At 42.5% G+C, this 17,086-nt stretch overlaps 1 protein-coding gene across 6 annotated transcripts in view; it reads left to right on the top strand.

The window, feature by feature from the left end:
* LOC110077687 (contactin-4) overlaps positions 1 to 17,086 on the top strand; it is a 546,252-nt gene that overhangs the window by 362,755 nt on the left and 166,411 nt on the right. For all 6 annotated transcript variants that reach the window (XM_078385216.1, XM_072989453.2, XM_078385218.1 and 3 more), the window contains 2 exons: positions 1,302 to 1,505; positions 15,996 to 16,098. In XM_078385216.1, coding sequence (XP_078241342.1) covers positions 1,302 to 1,505; positions 15,996 to 16,098 — 307 coding nt within the window. The remainder of the gene's footprint in view (positions 1 to 1,301; positions 1,506 to 15,995; positions 16,099 to 17,086) is intronic.

Consider the following 17,086-nt stretch of genomic DNA (forward strand, 5'->3'; position numbering starts at 1 on the left):
GTTGATTACTACTTCATTTAATGTGCATGGTTTTTCCTTATCCTCCAGGGTGTATCAAAGCATAGCTGTACAAGAAATCTGTTTGGCATTGAGAAGTGGGAAGAAATATATACCCCAAAGACTGTTTATTCTTGAATAGTCAAAAGTTAAGTCTTTCCAGACTGAATCTCCTGTTCATTCCAAGAGGATGCATTGCATTGAACAGTCAATTGAGAACTTGATCATGCAGCATCCTTCATGGTCCTTTAAAAATTAAGAGAAGCAGATATCCTGGTGTATTAGCTATGTGTTTATAATATTTCTATTTTTATTGGCTGAAATCCTGTTGCGCAACCTGTGTTAAATAAGGCTGGTGACATAATTGCCTGCAGTGCTATTTTTGAAATTAAAAATTTCTGATCATTTTTCACTGGTACTTTGAAAATGAATGGCTTTTGTTGGTGTTGTAAGCAATTAAGATGAATATATTTATCCCTTCAAAAAGAGGTTTAGACTGGGAGCAAAGGCTGCAGATTAGCTGTGTGTGCCTCCATCCATGTACTCACATGTGGCATGCTGAATTGGAAGAAGAGAGCAGTCTCTATCCATGGGGACTCTCTGTGCAATCAGAAACCAGGTCATGGGGAGATAACTCCATGAATAGAGACCCCTCTTCCGACTGAACTCTCCATACTTGAATGGTGGAAGAGTTGGGGCATGCTTGGAGTATCCCCTTTACTGAATGCTTTACTGGAATAGACACATTGAATTTACATAGGGAAAGCTAACATTTTATCTTTTAACTACCAACAAATAATACAGTCTGCATAACATGACAGAATTGGAAAGTGTGAAACCTATTCCTGCCTATACCCACCAGGTTTCTTCTAAGCAATTCTGCTTAGAAGTCAAATAAATAAATAAATAAATAAATAAATAAATAAATAAATAAATAAATAAATACATACATACATACATACATACATACATACATAAATAAATAAATAAATAAATAAATAAATAAATAAATAAATAAATAAATAAATAAATAAATAAATATGGTTTATCCAGCTCACCATTAGTGCTGCAGCTGTCATCCTTAAAGAAACCTACGTAATATTTTAAAATCTTATATGTCATTTTCAGTTACTTTTGCGAGGAATGAAAGTTATGTTTCTTTATTCTCTGACTTATCCATTCATCTTGACTGATAATGTTCCAGACTACTGATAGGCTGAAAAGTTATATGCATGATCATGGGCAATTGGGCACTGTGTTTGTTTATTTGTTTGTTTGTTTGTTTATTTATTTATTTATTTCAGAATTGATCTATGCCTGGATCTTCAATGAATACCCATCTTTTGTGCATCAGGATAACCGTCGCTTTGTTTCTCAAGAGACTGGAAATTTGTACATAGCTAAAGTGGAGAAATCCGATGTGGGAAATTATACGTGTGTGGTGACAAACACTGTAACCAACACCAGAGTACTGGGACCTCCTACACCTCTAATCCTGAGAAACGATGGTATGATTTTTTAAAAATTTCATTCTGAACTTCAGCATCTTTGTAGGAAATGAAACAGCAAGTTGAAATCCAAAGTGCATATTAGGTTATTTTCCTTATTAAGCCAGATAAAAAGAATAAAGGAGAAAAGTATAAAGCTCTGTGTAAGCTTCCAGTCTCCACAGATCCCTTCATGAAGTAAAGAAGGATAGGGAAAGGAAAGAGATAAAAAAGGGAGGGGGGAATGGATGTTAGATTCTTAATATCTCCCAGTACTGGTGGCCAGGGGAGAGAATAATCAGGAGATGCTGTCTTAGGTGACTTGCTGGATCAGGTTGCAGGAAGAAGTAGCTATTCTGTTTGCTGAAAGCAAAGATGCAAGAAAGTTTTGTTCTTCCATTACTGTGTAAAATATAAATCCTGTACTTTGGGAAAGGGGGTAATTGTAAATGCTGATTTTACACTTCATTAAAAATATTTTATAATATAGAGATCTGACCTAGAAATGGAGGTTTCAACTGTTCTCCTTGACAGTCTGGGAAAATCTCTTTGCTGAAGTTTCTTTACAAGATCGCTATGAAAATAAATCAGACAGGGGACATATTCAATCCTGTAACTACTAATATACAATAAAGTAAATGAGCAATCAAGGCATTCTAACTTCACTTAATATGATATGGTGTGGCCTTATTTCTCAAGAACATTTGGAATTTATCTTCAATAGGAAGAATGAGCTACATGGAAGCAGTTTCTACTGGAGATCTGTTATCACTGAAAAACTGTTTATACTGTGATTAATAACTATGATATATAGTACTTAGGAAGGACTTAAGATGCCTTCAGGGAACTTCAAGTGAATCCTCTAACTATTCAGGAAAGTAATTACGCATTATGGTCAGACATGGAACTCTGAATATACACAAGAGTCTTGCATACATAGTGAAGAAGCCAAATTGTAGTGGTCTTGAAGTATTGTGTGAGTGTACGTCTGAGTCACTTTTGCTCTTGTGTTGTTGAGGATCGAAGTATTTGTCTCTGGGGTTCAGATTTGATGAAATACTTGCAGTTATGCTTTACTATAACAATTATGATGGTGACTAGAGCATGTGTTAGCACTACGAGTGATTCCTTAAGGAATTTGTGCTTTGCACTTATTCTAGCATATTTGCCACTGTCCTCCTGAAGTAATTCACAGGAACATTCTTGAAAAGTAAAGTGCATCCTAGTGTTTTAGCACAGATATTCTGGAGTACTTTATTCAGTTCAACAAGAAGGATCAGCAGCGTTCCTCTCAGCATGAGATTATCTTGTTTTCTTGGCGGATGAACTGTTAGTACAGTTGAAAATACGTTAAATGTATATTTTGAAATGAGACATCATAAAACAGCCTGATCATTCTATTTTTAATTTTCAGTTTCCAGACCTCCATAGCTGATGACTCTCATGTTTATATGCAATGCACACTAGGTTGTTATAATGTTCCGAATGTTCTGAGGCTAACTGATTGGACTCACTTTTCAGGAAAGCAAAGAACGCAAACACAAAGAACACAAATTAGTGTGGCTGTTGGAGGAGGCTGACAGCCACATCTGGATTGCCTTTTTTAAAATAAAAAAAACCCTGAGTTTGGCATGTCCAGTACATCTCAATATGCATGATAGATTATTTTCATTAGAGCATTTCATCATTTAATTAGAAGACTAAGAGGCAAATTCATCAATGTTTAACATCCAAATTACACAAATAAGTGTAAGACAAAGAAATTTCATAAAGTTCCACTCCCATTTAACGTAAAATACAGTGAAGTGTTCAATTCATCATTTTGATGCACGGCATGCTGCAGAGAATTGTGAAAGGTATCGGAAGAGAGATTAATAGCAGACAGATATGAAAATGTATTGACAAAATAACATAGTCATGGCACAAAAAAACCGCCTATTTCTTTCTCCACACACCTACACACATCTGTACCTTCCCCACACAAATTCAAATAAGTTAGATGTTTATTCAAACGGAAGTTATTTGTGTATTGGTCTGATTACAGACATATACTGCCTTGTCAGCCAGAAACTAAGGGCAAGACTGCACAGTTTTAAAATGTTTGCTTGTTGCTTCCATATCTATTTTTAAATTACTGTAGTGTGAGGGCTGTAATCAGGAGCAGGGCATGCTCATGAATCAGCTGGGATTAACTTTTTCCTCAAATCCCAAAGAAAATTCTCTCTCACCTGCGAATTGCTATGTGAGGTAGACAAGAAGTATCCATTGCAACCCATGGCAGTTCCACTCCAGTGCCAAATTGTACCTTTGGAAATGTAGAGATTCCATCACTGAAGGAAACGACCATTCCCACCCCTGGCTATACAATACAGTACATGCCTCATCCTGATCAACCTCTCTGTTTTGTTGTTACTATTTTGGAGTGGTGTGTGGGTGTGACAGGGACACAAAATCCAAATGCAGTTTTAATGTGGCATACATCTCCTCAAGATACACAATAGTGATATTTTCAACTGAACCATAGGGTGTCAATGTGAGTGTTCAGAAGTATTTGAGATACATTAAAATTATTAATCAGGGATGATGGAAAACTGGCCATTTAACAGCTAGGGAGAATACTGATTTATTACATTTTTAGATATCAGTATTTTGTATTGCTTACAAAGCCAAGCTATACATATCTGCTCAGAAGCCGCCTAGAGTGGTCTTAATTGATCAGATAGGTGGGATATATAAATAAATAAATAAATAAATAAATAAATAAATAAATAAATAAATAAATAAATAAATAAATAAATAAATAAAGTCAGCCCAAGGGAGTTGAGTATGGCTTATTCCCAAGTCAGAATAGATGCCTGCCCCCCTTTTACCCTACCTTTTCTCCTTGGGCTTCTGTAGAAGATCAGTCATCAGTAAATGTGTCCTGTATCTGGGTGGCCTATTCTCCTTTTAATTCTGTGCCTTAATTCCCTCTCAAGGCTGCTCAGATGTAAAACTTCAAATGTTGCTGCAGAGCTTTTTGGTAGCAATATTTCATTCTCTTTTTCACTTAAATTGGGCTGTTTCTTTATATTGTATGGGACAATCAGAAAGTGCTCCATACCCCTTGATCAGGCATTTTCAATACCAGATAGCATTTTCTCCACAGGGAACTAAAATGTATCAAAAACAGCGACAGTCAAGCAATGGTAAAAGTAGACTTTTTGTTTAGACAGTTCCTTGGATCAATATTACACCAGTTTGTGGCTCCTCTATAGAGGCAGTATTTATTTCGTTGTGACAAGAGCAGGATAAAAGGCAATCTAGATACAGTAGTATAAAATCTTTAAAAATAGCCTTTGTTCTTGTCTTTCCATGGTAAAATTCATCTTTGTTTTTAGACTAGCTTTCTGCCATCTATCATAAGTATACTTTCAGCCTGGACTTCAAATTGCCCATAGGTTCCTCCAGTAATCAGTGTTCAAAGAAAGGGTAACAATGGCAGTGGGGAGTCATAGCTTTAAAAACAGCTTACAACTGGTAATGTGCTCAGCTGAAGTACCCTTATTATGTTTCACTGCACAGAACAACTTGTTGACAGCATCACTTCTTTGATTCTCTGTGTATGTTCACTCTGAGCATGGAGGTTGTTAACTTTCCATCCATGCTGAGAAGGAAAGAACCTGAGCTGTAAATCAGTCTCTTGCTCTGGGCTTATCTCTTACAAGTTACAAGGCCGTTGCAACATCTGAACAAAATAAAGTTGTCACAGGTTCCACGAACTTGCCCTTAGGAAAACTGTGTGAACTGTGCTCAGTAGTCACCTTATTTATTTGTTTGTTAGAGTTGTACTAAACATTATCCTGATCAGACTCAAGGCATGTAATAAATAAATAAATAAATAAATAAATAAATAAATAAATAAATAAATAAATAAATAAATAAATAAATAAAATTACTTACTTACTTAATTAATTAATTGATTGATTGATTAGACATAAGTACAAATTAAAAGAGCCACATAAAAAACAAATTAATAACCCTCATCCACCAAGAAGGGACATTTTAGTCTCCCTATATGACATAAAATGCACATAGAAGACGACCAACAGGGTAGGTCTTGTATGACACTTCACCTGGAATTTTAGCTACTTGTCATGCAGGTTTTTTTTTCTTTTTCCTTTCTTTTTTTTTCCATTGTAGAAACTGGCTGGGACAATTATTGTCCAAACAGGTCTACTGCTTTTTGCCATTATGGCTGTTTGACAGCCAGTGTGACATACTGGAAAAAAGTCCTGTGCTTTTTTCAATAAACCATTACATGAGAGGCCAAGATTGTGTACTTTGCTTGTCAGTAGCTTGGTCCCATTCAGAGGGGATGCTATAATTCTCAATGAGTTCAGAAAATGTGTCAGAACTCCCTGTCCAATATCCTGTTGGGTAGCTCCATATGCACATAGTGATTACATTAGCATCAGTCACAGATTACCGCCTATTTAAGACATACCTTTCTGATTTCTCAGTGTCCAATGAAACAAAGTTGTGTGCACCTTGAAATTGAAGAAGGTTTTTTTGGTCAGCAGTAATCAGTTGATAATGATGACATCATTCCCAGTATGCAGGCAAAACCTGCTCAACAGGATTTTGGCCACCCTGTGCTAGTTGGCTAGTTAGTTGCTATTTGTCAAGACCTCTGTCCAGTTGATAGTCCAAGCTAGAGCATACCCACTGAAACCATTGCTAAATAGTGAATCAGTACTTGTATAAATCCCTCTGATTCAGTGAACATACAATTATAATCAAAATATTCAAACCCAATTAAAAATCAAGTTAATTATCAACATTTATGGGCTTTCAGCTGTTTGCAATGAACAAATCAAACAAAAGCAATTGAAATGGCACTACACAACAAATGCTTCAAGCGGTTTCCCCAAATTCAACTGAAAAATGCAACTTTTAATGAATTCTGCAGTCTCAAAATTATGCAACCTCTTTATGGCAAGCACCATTAGCACTTAGTAAATCACCCTTTTGCTGTTATGTCCTGCTGCAAACAAGATGCATAGCCAGACACCAGCTTCTGGCAGTGTTCGTGAATAATCTTAGCCCATTCCTCATGACCAATGGCCTCAAGTTCAGTAACAGTCTTGGGTTTGTGTGCTACAACCACATTCTTCAAATTCCATCAGAGATTTTCTATAGGGTTCAAGTTAGGTGACTGCAATGGCTACTGTGGAATCTTACAGGACAACATGGAATTTGAGGTATGGCTGGGATCATTGTCCTGTTGGAAGGGTAAATGATGCCCAAGCTTCAGCTTCCTTACAGATGGCATGGCACTTTCACGTAGGATTTCCTGATACTTCAGTGAATCCATATGGCCTTCCACACGCTGCACATTTCCAGTGCCAGAGGATGCAAAGCAGCTGTAGGGCATCACCAAGCCACCACCATGTTTAGCTGTAGGCAGAGTGTTCTTTTCAGCATATGTTTCATTATTCTTCCTCCAGATATCCTCCAGATGGATCATTTTGGCTGATCCATCAAGCCGAAAAATTCCAGTTTTGTTTCACCACTCCGCAGAACAGAATCCTAAAACGTCTGTGGCACATTTATATGATTTTGAGCATATTGGAGCCGACTTTTCTTGTGCTTTTGGATTAGTAGCGGTGTACGTTTTGGACTTCTGGCAAGGAAACCTTCTACATTTAGTCCGCATCTTACTGTGCGAACTGAAACCTCAGTGTCTGTTGCCGCTAAGTCTTGCTGCAAGGCCTTTGCAGTCACTTAAGGGTTTTTCTCAACCTGACTTCTCAGAAATCTGGTTGCAGCCATTGATAACTTACTTTCTCTGTCCCATCCAGGTAGTGTAACCACTGTTCCTTTAACTCTGAACTTGTGAACTATGCTTCCAACAGTGTCTCTAGAAACATTCAGTGCCTTTGCTACCTTTTTGTATCCTGGTTCCTTGCTTGTGAAGAGTGACTATCTCTTCTCTTAACATTTTGGACCATTCTTTTGACTTAGCCATATTTTTAAGATGCAGTCAAATGTGACACTTACCAAACCCGCAACCAAGTATTTCATGTGTTCCAGCTCAAGCACACCCAGTGCAACTAACAAAGCCCTTGATTTGTTGCATCAAGTGTGCTTGAGACAAAACCTGGACCATTTTGTGTCCACTGCTCTACATCAACATAACTTTATTGTATTTTAAATGCTGTAAGCCGCCCAGAGACCTTTGGGTAGTGTGGGCGGCATATAAATTAAATAAATAAATAAATAAATAAATAAATAAATAAATAAATAAATAAATATTATGACTGTTATTTTGTGCCCATTTTTCCATATAATCTTTCACCCCAAATTACCTTTGGGGCAAGTGATTGTTGAAGGATTTTTTTCTTCGCTTAATTGCCAGACAATTGTATATTTATTTATTTATTTATTTATTTATTTAATTTATATGCCGCCCACACTACCCAAAGGTCTCTGGGCGGCTTACAGCATTTAAAATACAATAAAGATATGTACAATTAAAATACAATTAAAATATATATAAAATTGCCATCAGACCCACAGTTAATATTATTTCAGTTAAAAGCCTTCTGGAACAGTTTGAATCCTGATTTTACTGGAGCCTGTGTCCATTTTCCTTAAGGGTTTTGGCTGGGAAGGAGGCGAAAGGTAGGCTTTTTGTGGAGAAGTCTGTTTTTTCCTGTCTCTTTGTTCTGGCTCATCACATGGTCTAGTGGGAGGGCCTAGTAGTTTGAATCCTGATTTTACTGGAGCCTGTGTCCATTTTCCTTAAGGGTTTTGGCTGGGAAGGAGGCGAAAGGTAGGCTTTTTGTGGAGAAGTCTGTTTTTTCCTGTCTCTTTGTTCTGGCTCATCACATGGTCTAGTGGGAGGGCCTAGTAGTTTGAATCCTGATTTTACTGGAGCCTGTGTCCATTTTCCTTAAGGGTTTTGGCTGGGAAGGAGGCGAAAGGTAGGCTTTTTGTGGAGAAGTCTGTTTTTTCCTGTCTCTTTGTTCTGGCTCATCACATGGTCTAGTGGGAGGGCCTAGTAGTTTGAATCCTGATTTTACTGGAGCCTGTGTCCATTTTCCTTAAGGGTTTTGGCTGGGAAGGAGGCGAAAGGTAGGCTTTTTGTGGAGAAGTCTGTTTTTTCCTGTCTCTTTGTTCTGGCTCATCACATGGTCTAGTGGGAGGGCCTAGTAGTTTGAATCCTGATTTTACTGGAGCCTGTGTCCATTTTCCTTAAGGGTTTTGGCTGGGAAGGAGGCGAAAGGTAGGCTTTTTGTGGAGAAGTCTGTTTTTTCCTGTCTCTTTGTTCTGGCTCATCACATGGTCTAGTGGGAGGGCCTAGTAGTTTGAATCCTGATTTTACTGGAGCCTGTGTCCATTTTCCTTAAGGGTTTTGGCTGGGAAGGAGGCGAAAGGTAGGCTTTTTGTGGAGAAGTCTGTTTTTTCCTGTCTCTTTGTTCTGGCTCATCACATGGTCTAGTGGGAGGGCCTAGTAGTTTGAATCCTGATTTTACTGGAGCCTGTGTCCATTTTCCTTAAGGGTTTTGGCTGGGAAGGAGGCGAAAGGTAGGCTTTTTGTGGAGAAGTCTGTTTTTTCCTGTCTCTTTGTTCTGGCTCATCACATGGTCTAGTGGGAGGGCCTAGTAGTTTGAATCCTGATTTTACTGGAGCCTGTGTCCATTTTCCTTAAGGGTTTTGGCTGGGAAGGAGGCGAAAGGTAGGCTTTTTGTGGAGAAGTCTGTTTTTTCCTGTCTCTTTGTTCTGGCTCATCACATGGTCTAGTGGGAGGGCCTAGTAGTTTGAAATACTCTAACTCTATCTCCAACCCCAATATGCTGAATATGGATGTCCTGAAGGAGGGCAGAATTTCAGCTTTAAAAAGAGAATGAGGAGGAGAGTGTGTCACATGAAATTCCCTAATCCTATCTCTTACTTAATTTGGTAAAAGAGAGCAGGCCGGGTAGGTGGGACTCGTCAGCCCTGGAAGGCAGCCCATCTAGGAGAAGGAAAACTCCAAATTTTAACCTCCACTGCCTTGTGGCTATATCCACTTATGGAAAGGGCTTCAGGAGATAACCTCGAGGCAAAATCCGGAGCCGGAGTCCCGGAGGCATTTTCTTTCACTCTGCCAACTCCTGCGACGTTGCTGGAACCAGTTGTATTGGCTCTTGCCTTTCCACTGGACCATTTCAGCGATGTGGAGAGGGGGGATTTGCTGCTTGGGTAACAGCCTATCCTCCATACTATTTTACCCAGGCTTCGTGCTCTGGAGAGGACACTCCAGCTTCGCATACAGCGTCGAAACAACACGGGAAGTAGCAGTTACCGGTTATAAGTCTCTGCTGAATTGGCGTAGAGCAGGACGCCAGGGGCTACTTCTGACGGTGGGAGAGGTCATTGCACCTCACTAGGTAGATACCGCCCGCCTTAAGCTGGGCAGCCCCCAGCCAGTAAGGTGCTACCTCGCCACGGTCTGTTAACCTCACGGGGTGCGTGGGGTTTAGGGTGAAACCCGACAAGCAGATCGACAACCGTGCACCATGCAACAATCATAAGAAAACTTCTGCCCTAAAGCTGGGCACCTGGAATGTACGGACAATGACCCCTGGCTTTCCTGACTACGGCTTTCCTAACGACCTGCAAGAAATAGACGATGTGCGCAAGACAGCTGTCATTGACATGGAACTGAGTAGACTGCAGATGGACATTGTTGCCCTGCAAGAGACAAGACTGCCAGACTCGGGATCTGTCAAAGAAAAAAACTTCTCATTCTTCTGGCAGGGAAAACCATCGAATGAGACCAGGGAATATGGTGTTGGCTTTGCAGTCAGAAACACTCTCCTGAGATGCATTGTTCCACCCACTGTGGGGAGTGAAAGAATCCTGTCTCTGCAGCTCCACTCATCAGCAGGACCAGTAACCCTCATTAGTGCATATGCACCAACACTGTCATCCACTCCAGAAGTGAAAGACAAATTCTACGACGATCTGGCAGCTACTATCAAAAAAGTCCCTGAAAGAGAGTCACTGTTCATTCTTGGAGACTTTAATGCTAGAGTTGGTGCTGATCACAATTCTTGGCCCACTTGTCTAGGCCGTTTTGGCATTGGAAAGATGAACGAAAATGGCCAACGCTTACTGGAGTTTTGCTGTTACTATGGTCTCTGTGTCAGCAACACATTCTTTAATACGAAGCTGCAACACAGAGTTTCCTGGAGACATCCAAGATCCAAGCATTGGCATCAGCTCGATTTGATCCTCACTAGACGTTCTAGCCTTCCTAGTGTTACGATCACACGCAGCTACCAGAGTGCTGATTGCGATACTGATCACTCCCTGGTGTGTAGTAGAGTAAAACTGCGAACAAAGAAATTGTATCACATGAAAAAGGAAGGAAGACCACGTATTGACATCAACAAGACTCGCGATCAAAGAAAAGTGAAGGAATTTGCCCAAGCACTCGAGGAAACCCTTCCAGGTCCAGCTAATGTAAATGCACCTGAACGATGGGAACACTTCAAGAACACTGTCTACAACACCGCCTTGTCCACCTTCGGCAAGAAGACCAGAAAGATGGCTGACTGGTTCGAAGCCCATTCGGAGGAGTTAATGCCAGCCATTGAGGATAAGAGAAGAGCTCTAGCAGCATACAAAGCCTGTCCTAGCGAGTACAACCTGCAGGCTCTTCGAGCCGCTCGTAGCCAAGTCCAACAGGCTGCCAGGAGATGCTCCAATGACTATTGGCTTCAGCTTTGCTCTCAGATACAGATAGCAGCGGACACAGGTAACATCAAAGGAATGTATGATGGTATCAAGCAGGCCTTAGGTCCATTACAGAAGAAATCTGCTCCCTTAAAGTCTACTACAGGTGTGATCATCCAGGACCGAGCACAGCAGATGGAACGCTGGGTGCAGCACTACTCCGAGCTATATTCCAGAAAGAATGTAGTAACCGAAGAAGCATTAAATAACATTGAGTGCCTGCCTGTCTTGGAAGAGCTGGACAGCGAACCAACCCTAGCAGAAATAAATGCGGCCTTGGATTCCCTCACCTCTGGCAAGGCACCTGGAAGGGACAACATCCCTGTTGAAGTGCTGAAATGCGGTAAGGAGATCATCATCACCGAACTGTATGAAATCTTTTGTCTCTGCTGGAGGGAAGGTGGAGTACCACAGGACATGAAGGACGCAAACATTGTCACGTTGTACAAGAACAAAGGTGACAGGGGTGACTGCAATAACTACCGTGGTATCTCTCTTCTTAGCGTTGTAGGGAAGCTGCTTGCCCGTGTTGTGCTGAAGAGGCTCCAGGTGCTTGCAGACAGAGTCTATCCGGAATCACAGTGTGGATTTCGAGCAAATAGATCCACCACTGACATGGTATTCTCCCTCCGACAGTTGCAGGAGAAATGCAGGGAACAACAACAGCCACTCTTAGTGGCCTTCATAGACCTTACAAAAGCATTTGACTTGGTTAGCAGGGATGGCCTTTTCAAAATACTTCCCAAGATTGGATGTCCACCTCGTCTCCTTAACATCATCAGGTCCTTCCACGATGGAATGAAAGGCACTGTAGTTTTTGACGGCTCAACATCAGATCCCTTTGACATCCGAAGCGGAGTGAAACAGGGCTGTGTCCTCGCACCAACACTTTTTGGGATCTTTTTTGCTGTCATGCTGAAGCATGCCTTTGGAACTGCAACAGAAGGTGTCTATCTCCGGACTAGATCAGATGGAAAGCTCTTTAATCTCTCTAGATTGAGAGCGAAGACCAAAGTCCAACTGAAATGCATGAGGGACTTCCTCTTTGCAGACGATGCAGCCATTGTTGCCCACTCTGCTGAAGACCTCCAACAACTCATGAACCGTTTCAGCAAGGCCTGCCAAGACTTTGGACTAACAATCAGCCTGAAGAAAACACAAGTCATGGGCCAGGGTGTGGACTCACCTCCCTCTATTACCATCTCCACACAAGAATTGGAGGTTGTTCATGACTTTGTGTACCTTGGCTCAACCATCTCTGACACCCTCTCTCTAGATGTCGAGCTGGATAAACGCATTGGGAAAGCAGCCACCATGTTCTCTAGACTCACAAAGAGAGTATGGCTCAATAAGAAACTGACAACACATACCAAGATCCAGGTCTATAGAGCCTGTGTCCTGAGCACACTCCTGTACTGCAGCGAGTCCTGGACACTTTGTGCCCGGCAGGAGAGGAAGCTGAACACCTTCCATATGCGTTGCCTACGACGGATTTTTGGTATCACCTGGCAGGACAGAGTTCCAAATAGAGTAGTCCTAGAACGAGCTGGAATTTTCAGCATGCATACATTACTGAAACAGCGACGTCTACGCTGGCTTGGGCACGTTGTGAGAATGGCTGATGGTCGGATTCCAAAGGATCTCCTATATGGAGAATTAGTGCAGGGAAATCGCCCCAGAGGGAGACCACAGCTGCGATACAAGGACATCTGCAAGCGGGATCTGAAGGCCTTAGGAATAGACCTCAACAGATGGGAAACTCTGACATCTGATCGTTCAGCCTGGAGGCAGGCAGTACATCACGGCCTCTCCCAATTTGAAGAGACCCTTGTCCAGCAGGCTGAGGCAAAGAGGAAGTCACAAAGGAAGCAAAACCAGGGAGCTGGACAGGGGACAGATTGGATTTGTCTCCAGTGTGGAAGGGATTGTCACTCTCGAATTGGCCTCCTCAGCCACACTAGACGCTGTTCCAAGTCCTCCATACAGAGCACGATACCATAGTCTTTCGAGACTGAAGGATGCCTACTGCTACTGGTCGGTAGTTAGCCACCAGCCTTGGGTCCAGGTTTGGCTTTTTAAGGAGTGGTCGAATTACCGCCTCTTTCAAGGTGGTAGGGACCACTCCCTCTCTCAAAGAGGCGTTCACGGCCTCCTGGACCCAGGTGCGAACCCCCCTGGCTGATCTTCTAATTAGCCAGGATGGGCAAGGGTCGAGCGGAGTTGTGGTAGAACGGACAGATCCAAGCACCCTGTCCACATCCTCAGGTCTCAACAATTGAAACTCATCCATTAATACCTGACCAAAGCACGGTGCGCTGGACACATCCTCTGATTCTGCAGTAACTGTGGAGTCCAACCCACTGCGAATCTGAGCAATTTTTTCCTCAAAATGGATTGCAAACTCATCACAGCGAGCTGATGAGCAGTCCAGGACCTCCACCGGATTTCCCGGTTGAAGAAGATCCTGGACCACCCGAAACAGCTCGGCTGGACGACATTCTGAGGAAGCAATACGGCTGGAGAAATATTGCCGTTTCGCCAGCCGTATTGCCACGAAATAGGCCCGATAATGGGCTCTAAGTCGTGTTCGGTCGGACTCCCAGCGGGATTTCCTCCACCTGCGCTCCAGCCGTCTCCCCTCTCACTTCATCGCCCGCAGTTCAGAAGTATACCAAGGGGCTGTCTGGGCTCGGCGAGCAGGGAGAGGGCGCTTAGGCGCAATCGTGTCAACAGCCCGGGTCATCTCCTTATTCCATAGGGTGACCTGAGCTTCGACAGGAGCGCCGACCATATCAGACGGATAATCCCCCAGAGCATTCAGGAATCCATCTGGATCCATTAGTCTCCGAGGGCGGATCATCTTAATAGATCCCCCACCCTTGCAGAGGGAAGAAGAAGCTAATAGACTAAACTTGACCAGGAAGTGGTCTGACCATGACAATGGGGTCACAACCAACCCCTCCACATCCAAACCACCATCTTCCAGTCCCGTTGAGAAAACCAGGTCCAAGGTATGGCCCTTCTCATGCGTTGGGCTGATGACACATTGAGACAGCCCCATGGTTGTCATGGTGGCCATGAAGTCCTGAGCCGCCCCAGTCAAGGGAGCCTCGGCGTGAATGTTGAGGTCCCCCAGCACCAACAGCCTGGGAGTCCTCAACACCAGGTCCGAGACTACCTCCGTCAGCTCAGGCAGGGAGACTGTTGGTACGCAGCAGGGTGGGCGGTACACCAACAGAATCCCTAACCTGTCTCGCGAGCCCAACACACAATACAGGCCCTCGAGACCTCCTCTCAAAGGGATAGGAAGCCTGGTCAAGGAGATAGAACTCCTATAGACTATAGCAACTCCCCCTCCCCGACCCTCCGAGCGACCTTGGTGCTGGACCGAGTACCCAGGCGGACACAGCTGGGAGAGGGGAACACCACCCTCCTCTCCCACCCAGGTCTCAGTAATGCACGCCAGGTCAGCCCCCTCATCCAGAATTACATCATGGATGAGGGCAGTTTTATTTTGTACTGACCTGGCGTTCATCAACAGCACCGTGTGGCTTGAGGGTTTGCTGATATGGTCACCTGATACCATCTGGTTGGGAGTAGGACTAGAAGAGGGGATAGATGTAAGATATCTAACCTCTCTTCTCCTATAGTGACAAGAGACGTGGAATGGTCAAAACTCTCACAGCACCAAAGGCACCAAAGCTCTGCTACCAACGATGAAGACCATCCCCAGCCATAAAGCAGAAAATATTAATTTCACAGCTTAAATATGCGACCTGAATAGTTGTTCTCCATTCTTCTTTTAATTTCTTTTAGTTTTTGGGCCGGTGTACAGACTGATGAGCACCCAACTTCCTTTGTGATGAGAACTGGGGTCATTCAGGAAAATATGGAACTCTGGTTTTGAATTTGACCCATATTATAGTTATATTATAGTTCCATGCTTTTAGCTTGTGGTTGGGCAGGTTGGGTGCCTCTTGAAATTTTTGGATGAGACATCCTCTCTTCCTGATCCATGAGCTGTCTAGACCCACATATAATAATTACTTTATCGTAGGTGCAGGTTTTCTCATATTCTGATTTACTTAATGCTACACTCATAGTATAGTTGGACCAGCATTAGCATTAAAAATATGATTATATAAAACCCTGGTGATGCATTTAGCTATGATTGCTGTAAGCAATGTGTTGGTTTGCTATAAATATAATGGCTTTGAAAATACAGTATTTAATATGCAACTGCAATTTTAGTACTTAAAAATGCCCCATGTAAAGGGTAATATGCTAAGGCATTAAATGTCAGCAAAACTGCACACATACAGCACAGAACCTCAAAAGATGTTCTGCCTGTACGTTCACAGGGTCTGATTAGTCGTCAGTGCTTTATCAACACTTTTTGCAACAGTTGTTTGCTCTACATTACTTTCTCCAAAACACATTGATTATACTTTATTAGCATTTTCCTTTTCACAAGGAAAACACATAGAAATGAAAAGGCAAGGAGCCATGATGAGATGTAATCTTAGGCAGATGGCTGAGAGCTGCAAAACCAATTTTTGTCTGGCAATAAATGGAAGAGGGGAGCCCATGGCGGGTGTCTGTTGGAGAGACAGTCCTGCTTGGAATGAACAAATTAATTGGGCACCTAACAATGGGTAACACAGCTCCAGGTTATCTCAGGAAGACCTGAGGACATGCAGTGCAAAAACTGAAGCCAATTCAGCATCTGTTGTATGTTCACAGGAGTGATGGGTGAATATGAGCCAAAAATTGAAGTTCAGTTCCCAGAAACCGTCCCATCTGCAAAAGGATCAACGGTGAGGTTGGAGTGCTTTGCGTTGGGAAAGTAAGTTCTTGCCTTTCACTTGAAAGCAGTTTATAGCAGATGCAGAATCCACCAAGCGGTGGATTTGCTATTTTTTTAAAAAAACATTGTTAATTCTGGTGGTGGCTTTAGGTTTCTATTATGCACTCAGGCCGCAACGGGAAGAAAAGGGGAAAAGAATTTCCATGCTTTGGGGACTGTTCACTTTGTGTAGATGCCCATGTGAATTGTTACTTCTGACACAGGTCTCATTGCTTTGATTTGTGCTTAGTAAATAAAGTTACTGATACTGTTTGGCACTGACAAACTGTTTGTCTCAGACTGCCAGGTACTATGAATAAACTACAGGAGAGGTGATTACCTTCCTGTATTCTCTGCAAGCTTCTAAGGACATTCAGCTAAACTATCTTGCAGTGGACTAGATAAATCTTTGACTTGTTACAAGAAGATTGTTTCAGTGTTAAAAACGTGATTTTGAAGCTGAACAGGGCTATCAAATGACATGCTTTAGATATTTCAGTTGTAAAAGCATGGATCTGCTAGCAGCCAGGGCCGGCTTGTGATTCCAGCCAGCCAGAAGCTCATCTAAACTGTAGAGAACGGTGAGCCTCTTCCAACTTGGCCCCGACAGGCTCCTGCTTCTTCCAGCATCGTGCTAAATATATTAGCATGGTGGGACTCTTTTCCCCCTTCTCCCCCCAAATCAAAAACTGGTTCCGGAGGGTTTCCCATGCCTCCAGAGCCAGTTTGGTGGATGCAAAATGGTGGGCTTCAGAAGGATTCAGAATTTCCCCCTTCTGATAATGGTGACAGTAGCTGTGCCATGAGCAGCACTCCTCTAAATCACTGGTTCTTAACCTTGGGTTACTCAGGAGTTTTGGACTGCAGCTCCCGGAAGCCTTCGCCACCAGCTGTGCTGACTGGGGTTTCTGGGAGTTGCAGTTCAAAAGCATCCGAGTAACAAAGGTTAAGAACCACTGCTCTAAATAATAGATCTCATTTCAGGTTC

The sequence above is a fragment of the Pogona vitticeps genome, chromosome 2 (genome assembly GCF_051106095.1).
Source record: "Pogona vitticeps strain Pit_001003342236 chromosome 2, PviZW2.1, whole genome shotgun sequence".
In the NCBI taxonomy this organism is placed as follows: Eukaryota; Metazoa; Chordata; class Lepidosauria; order Squamata; family Agamidae; genus Pogona; species Pogona vitticeps.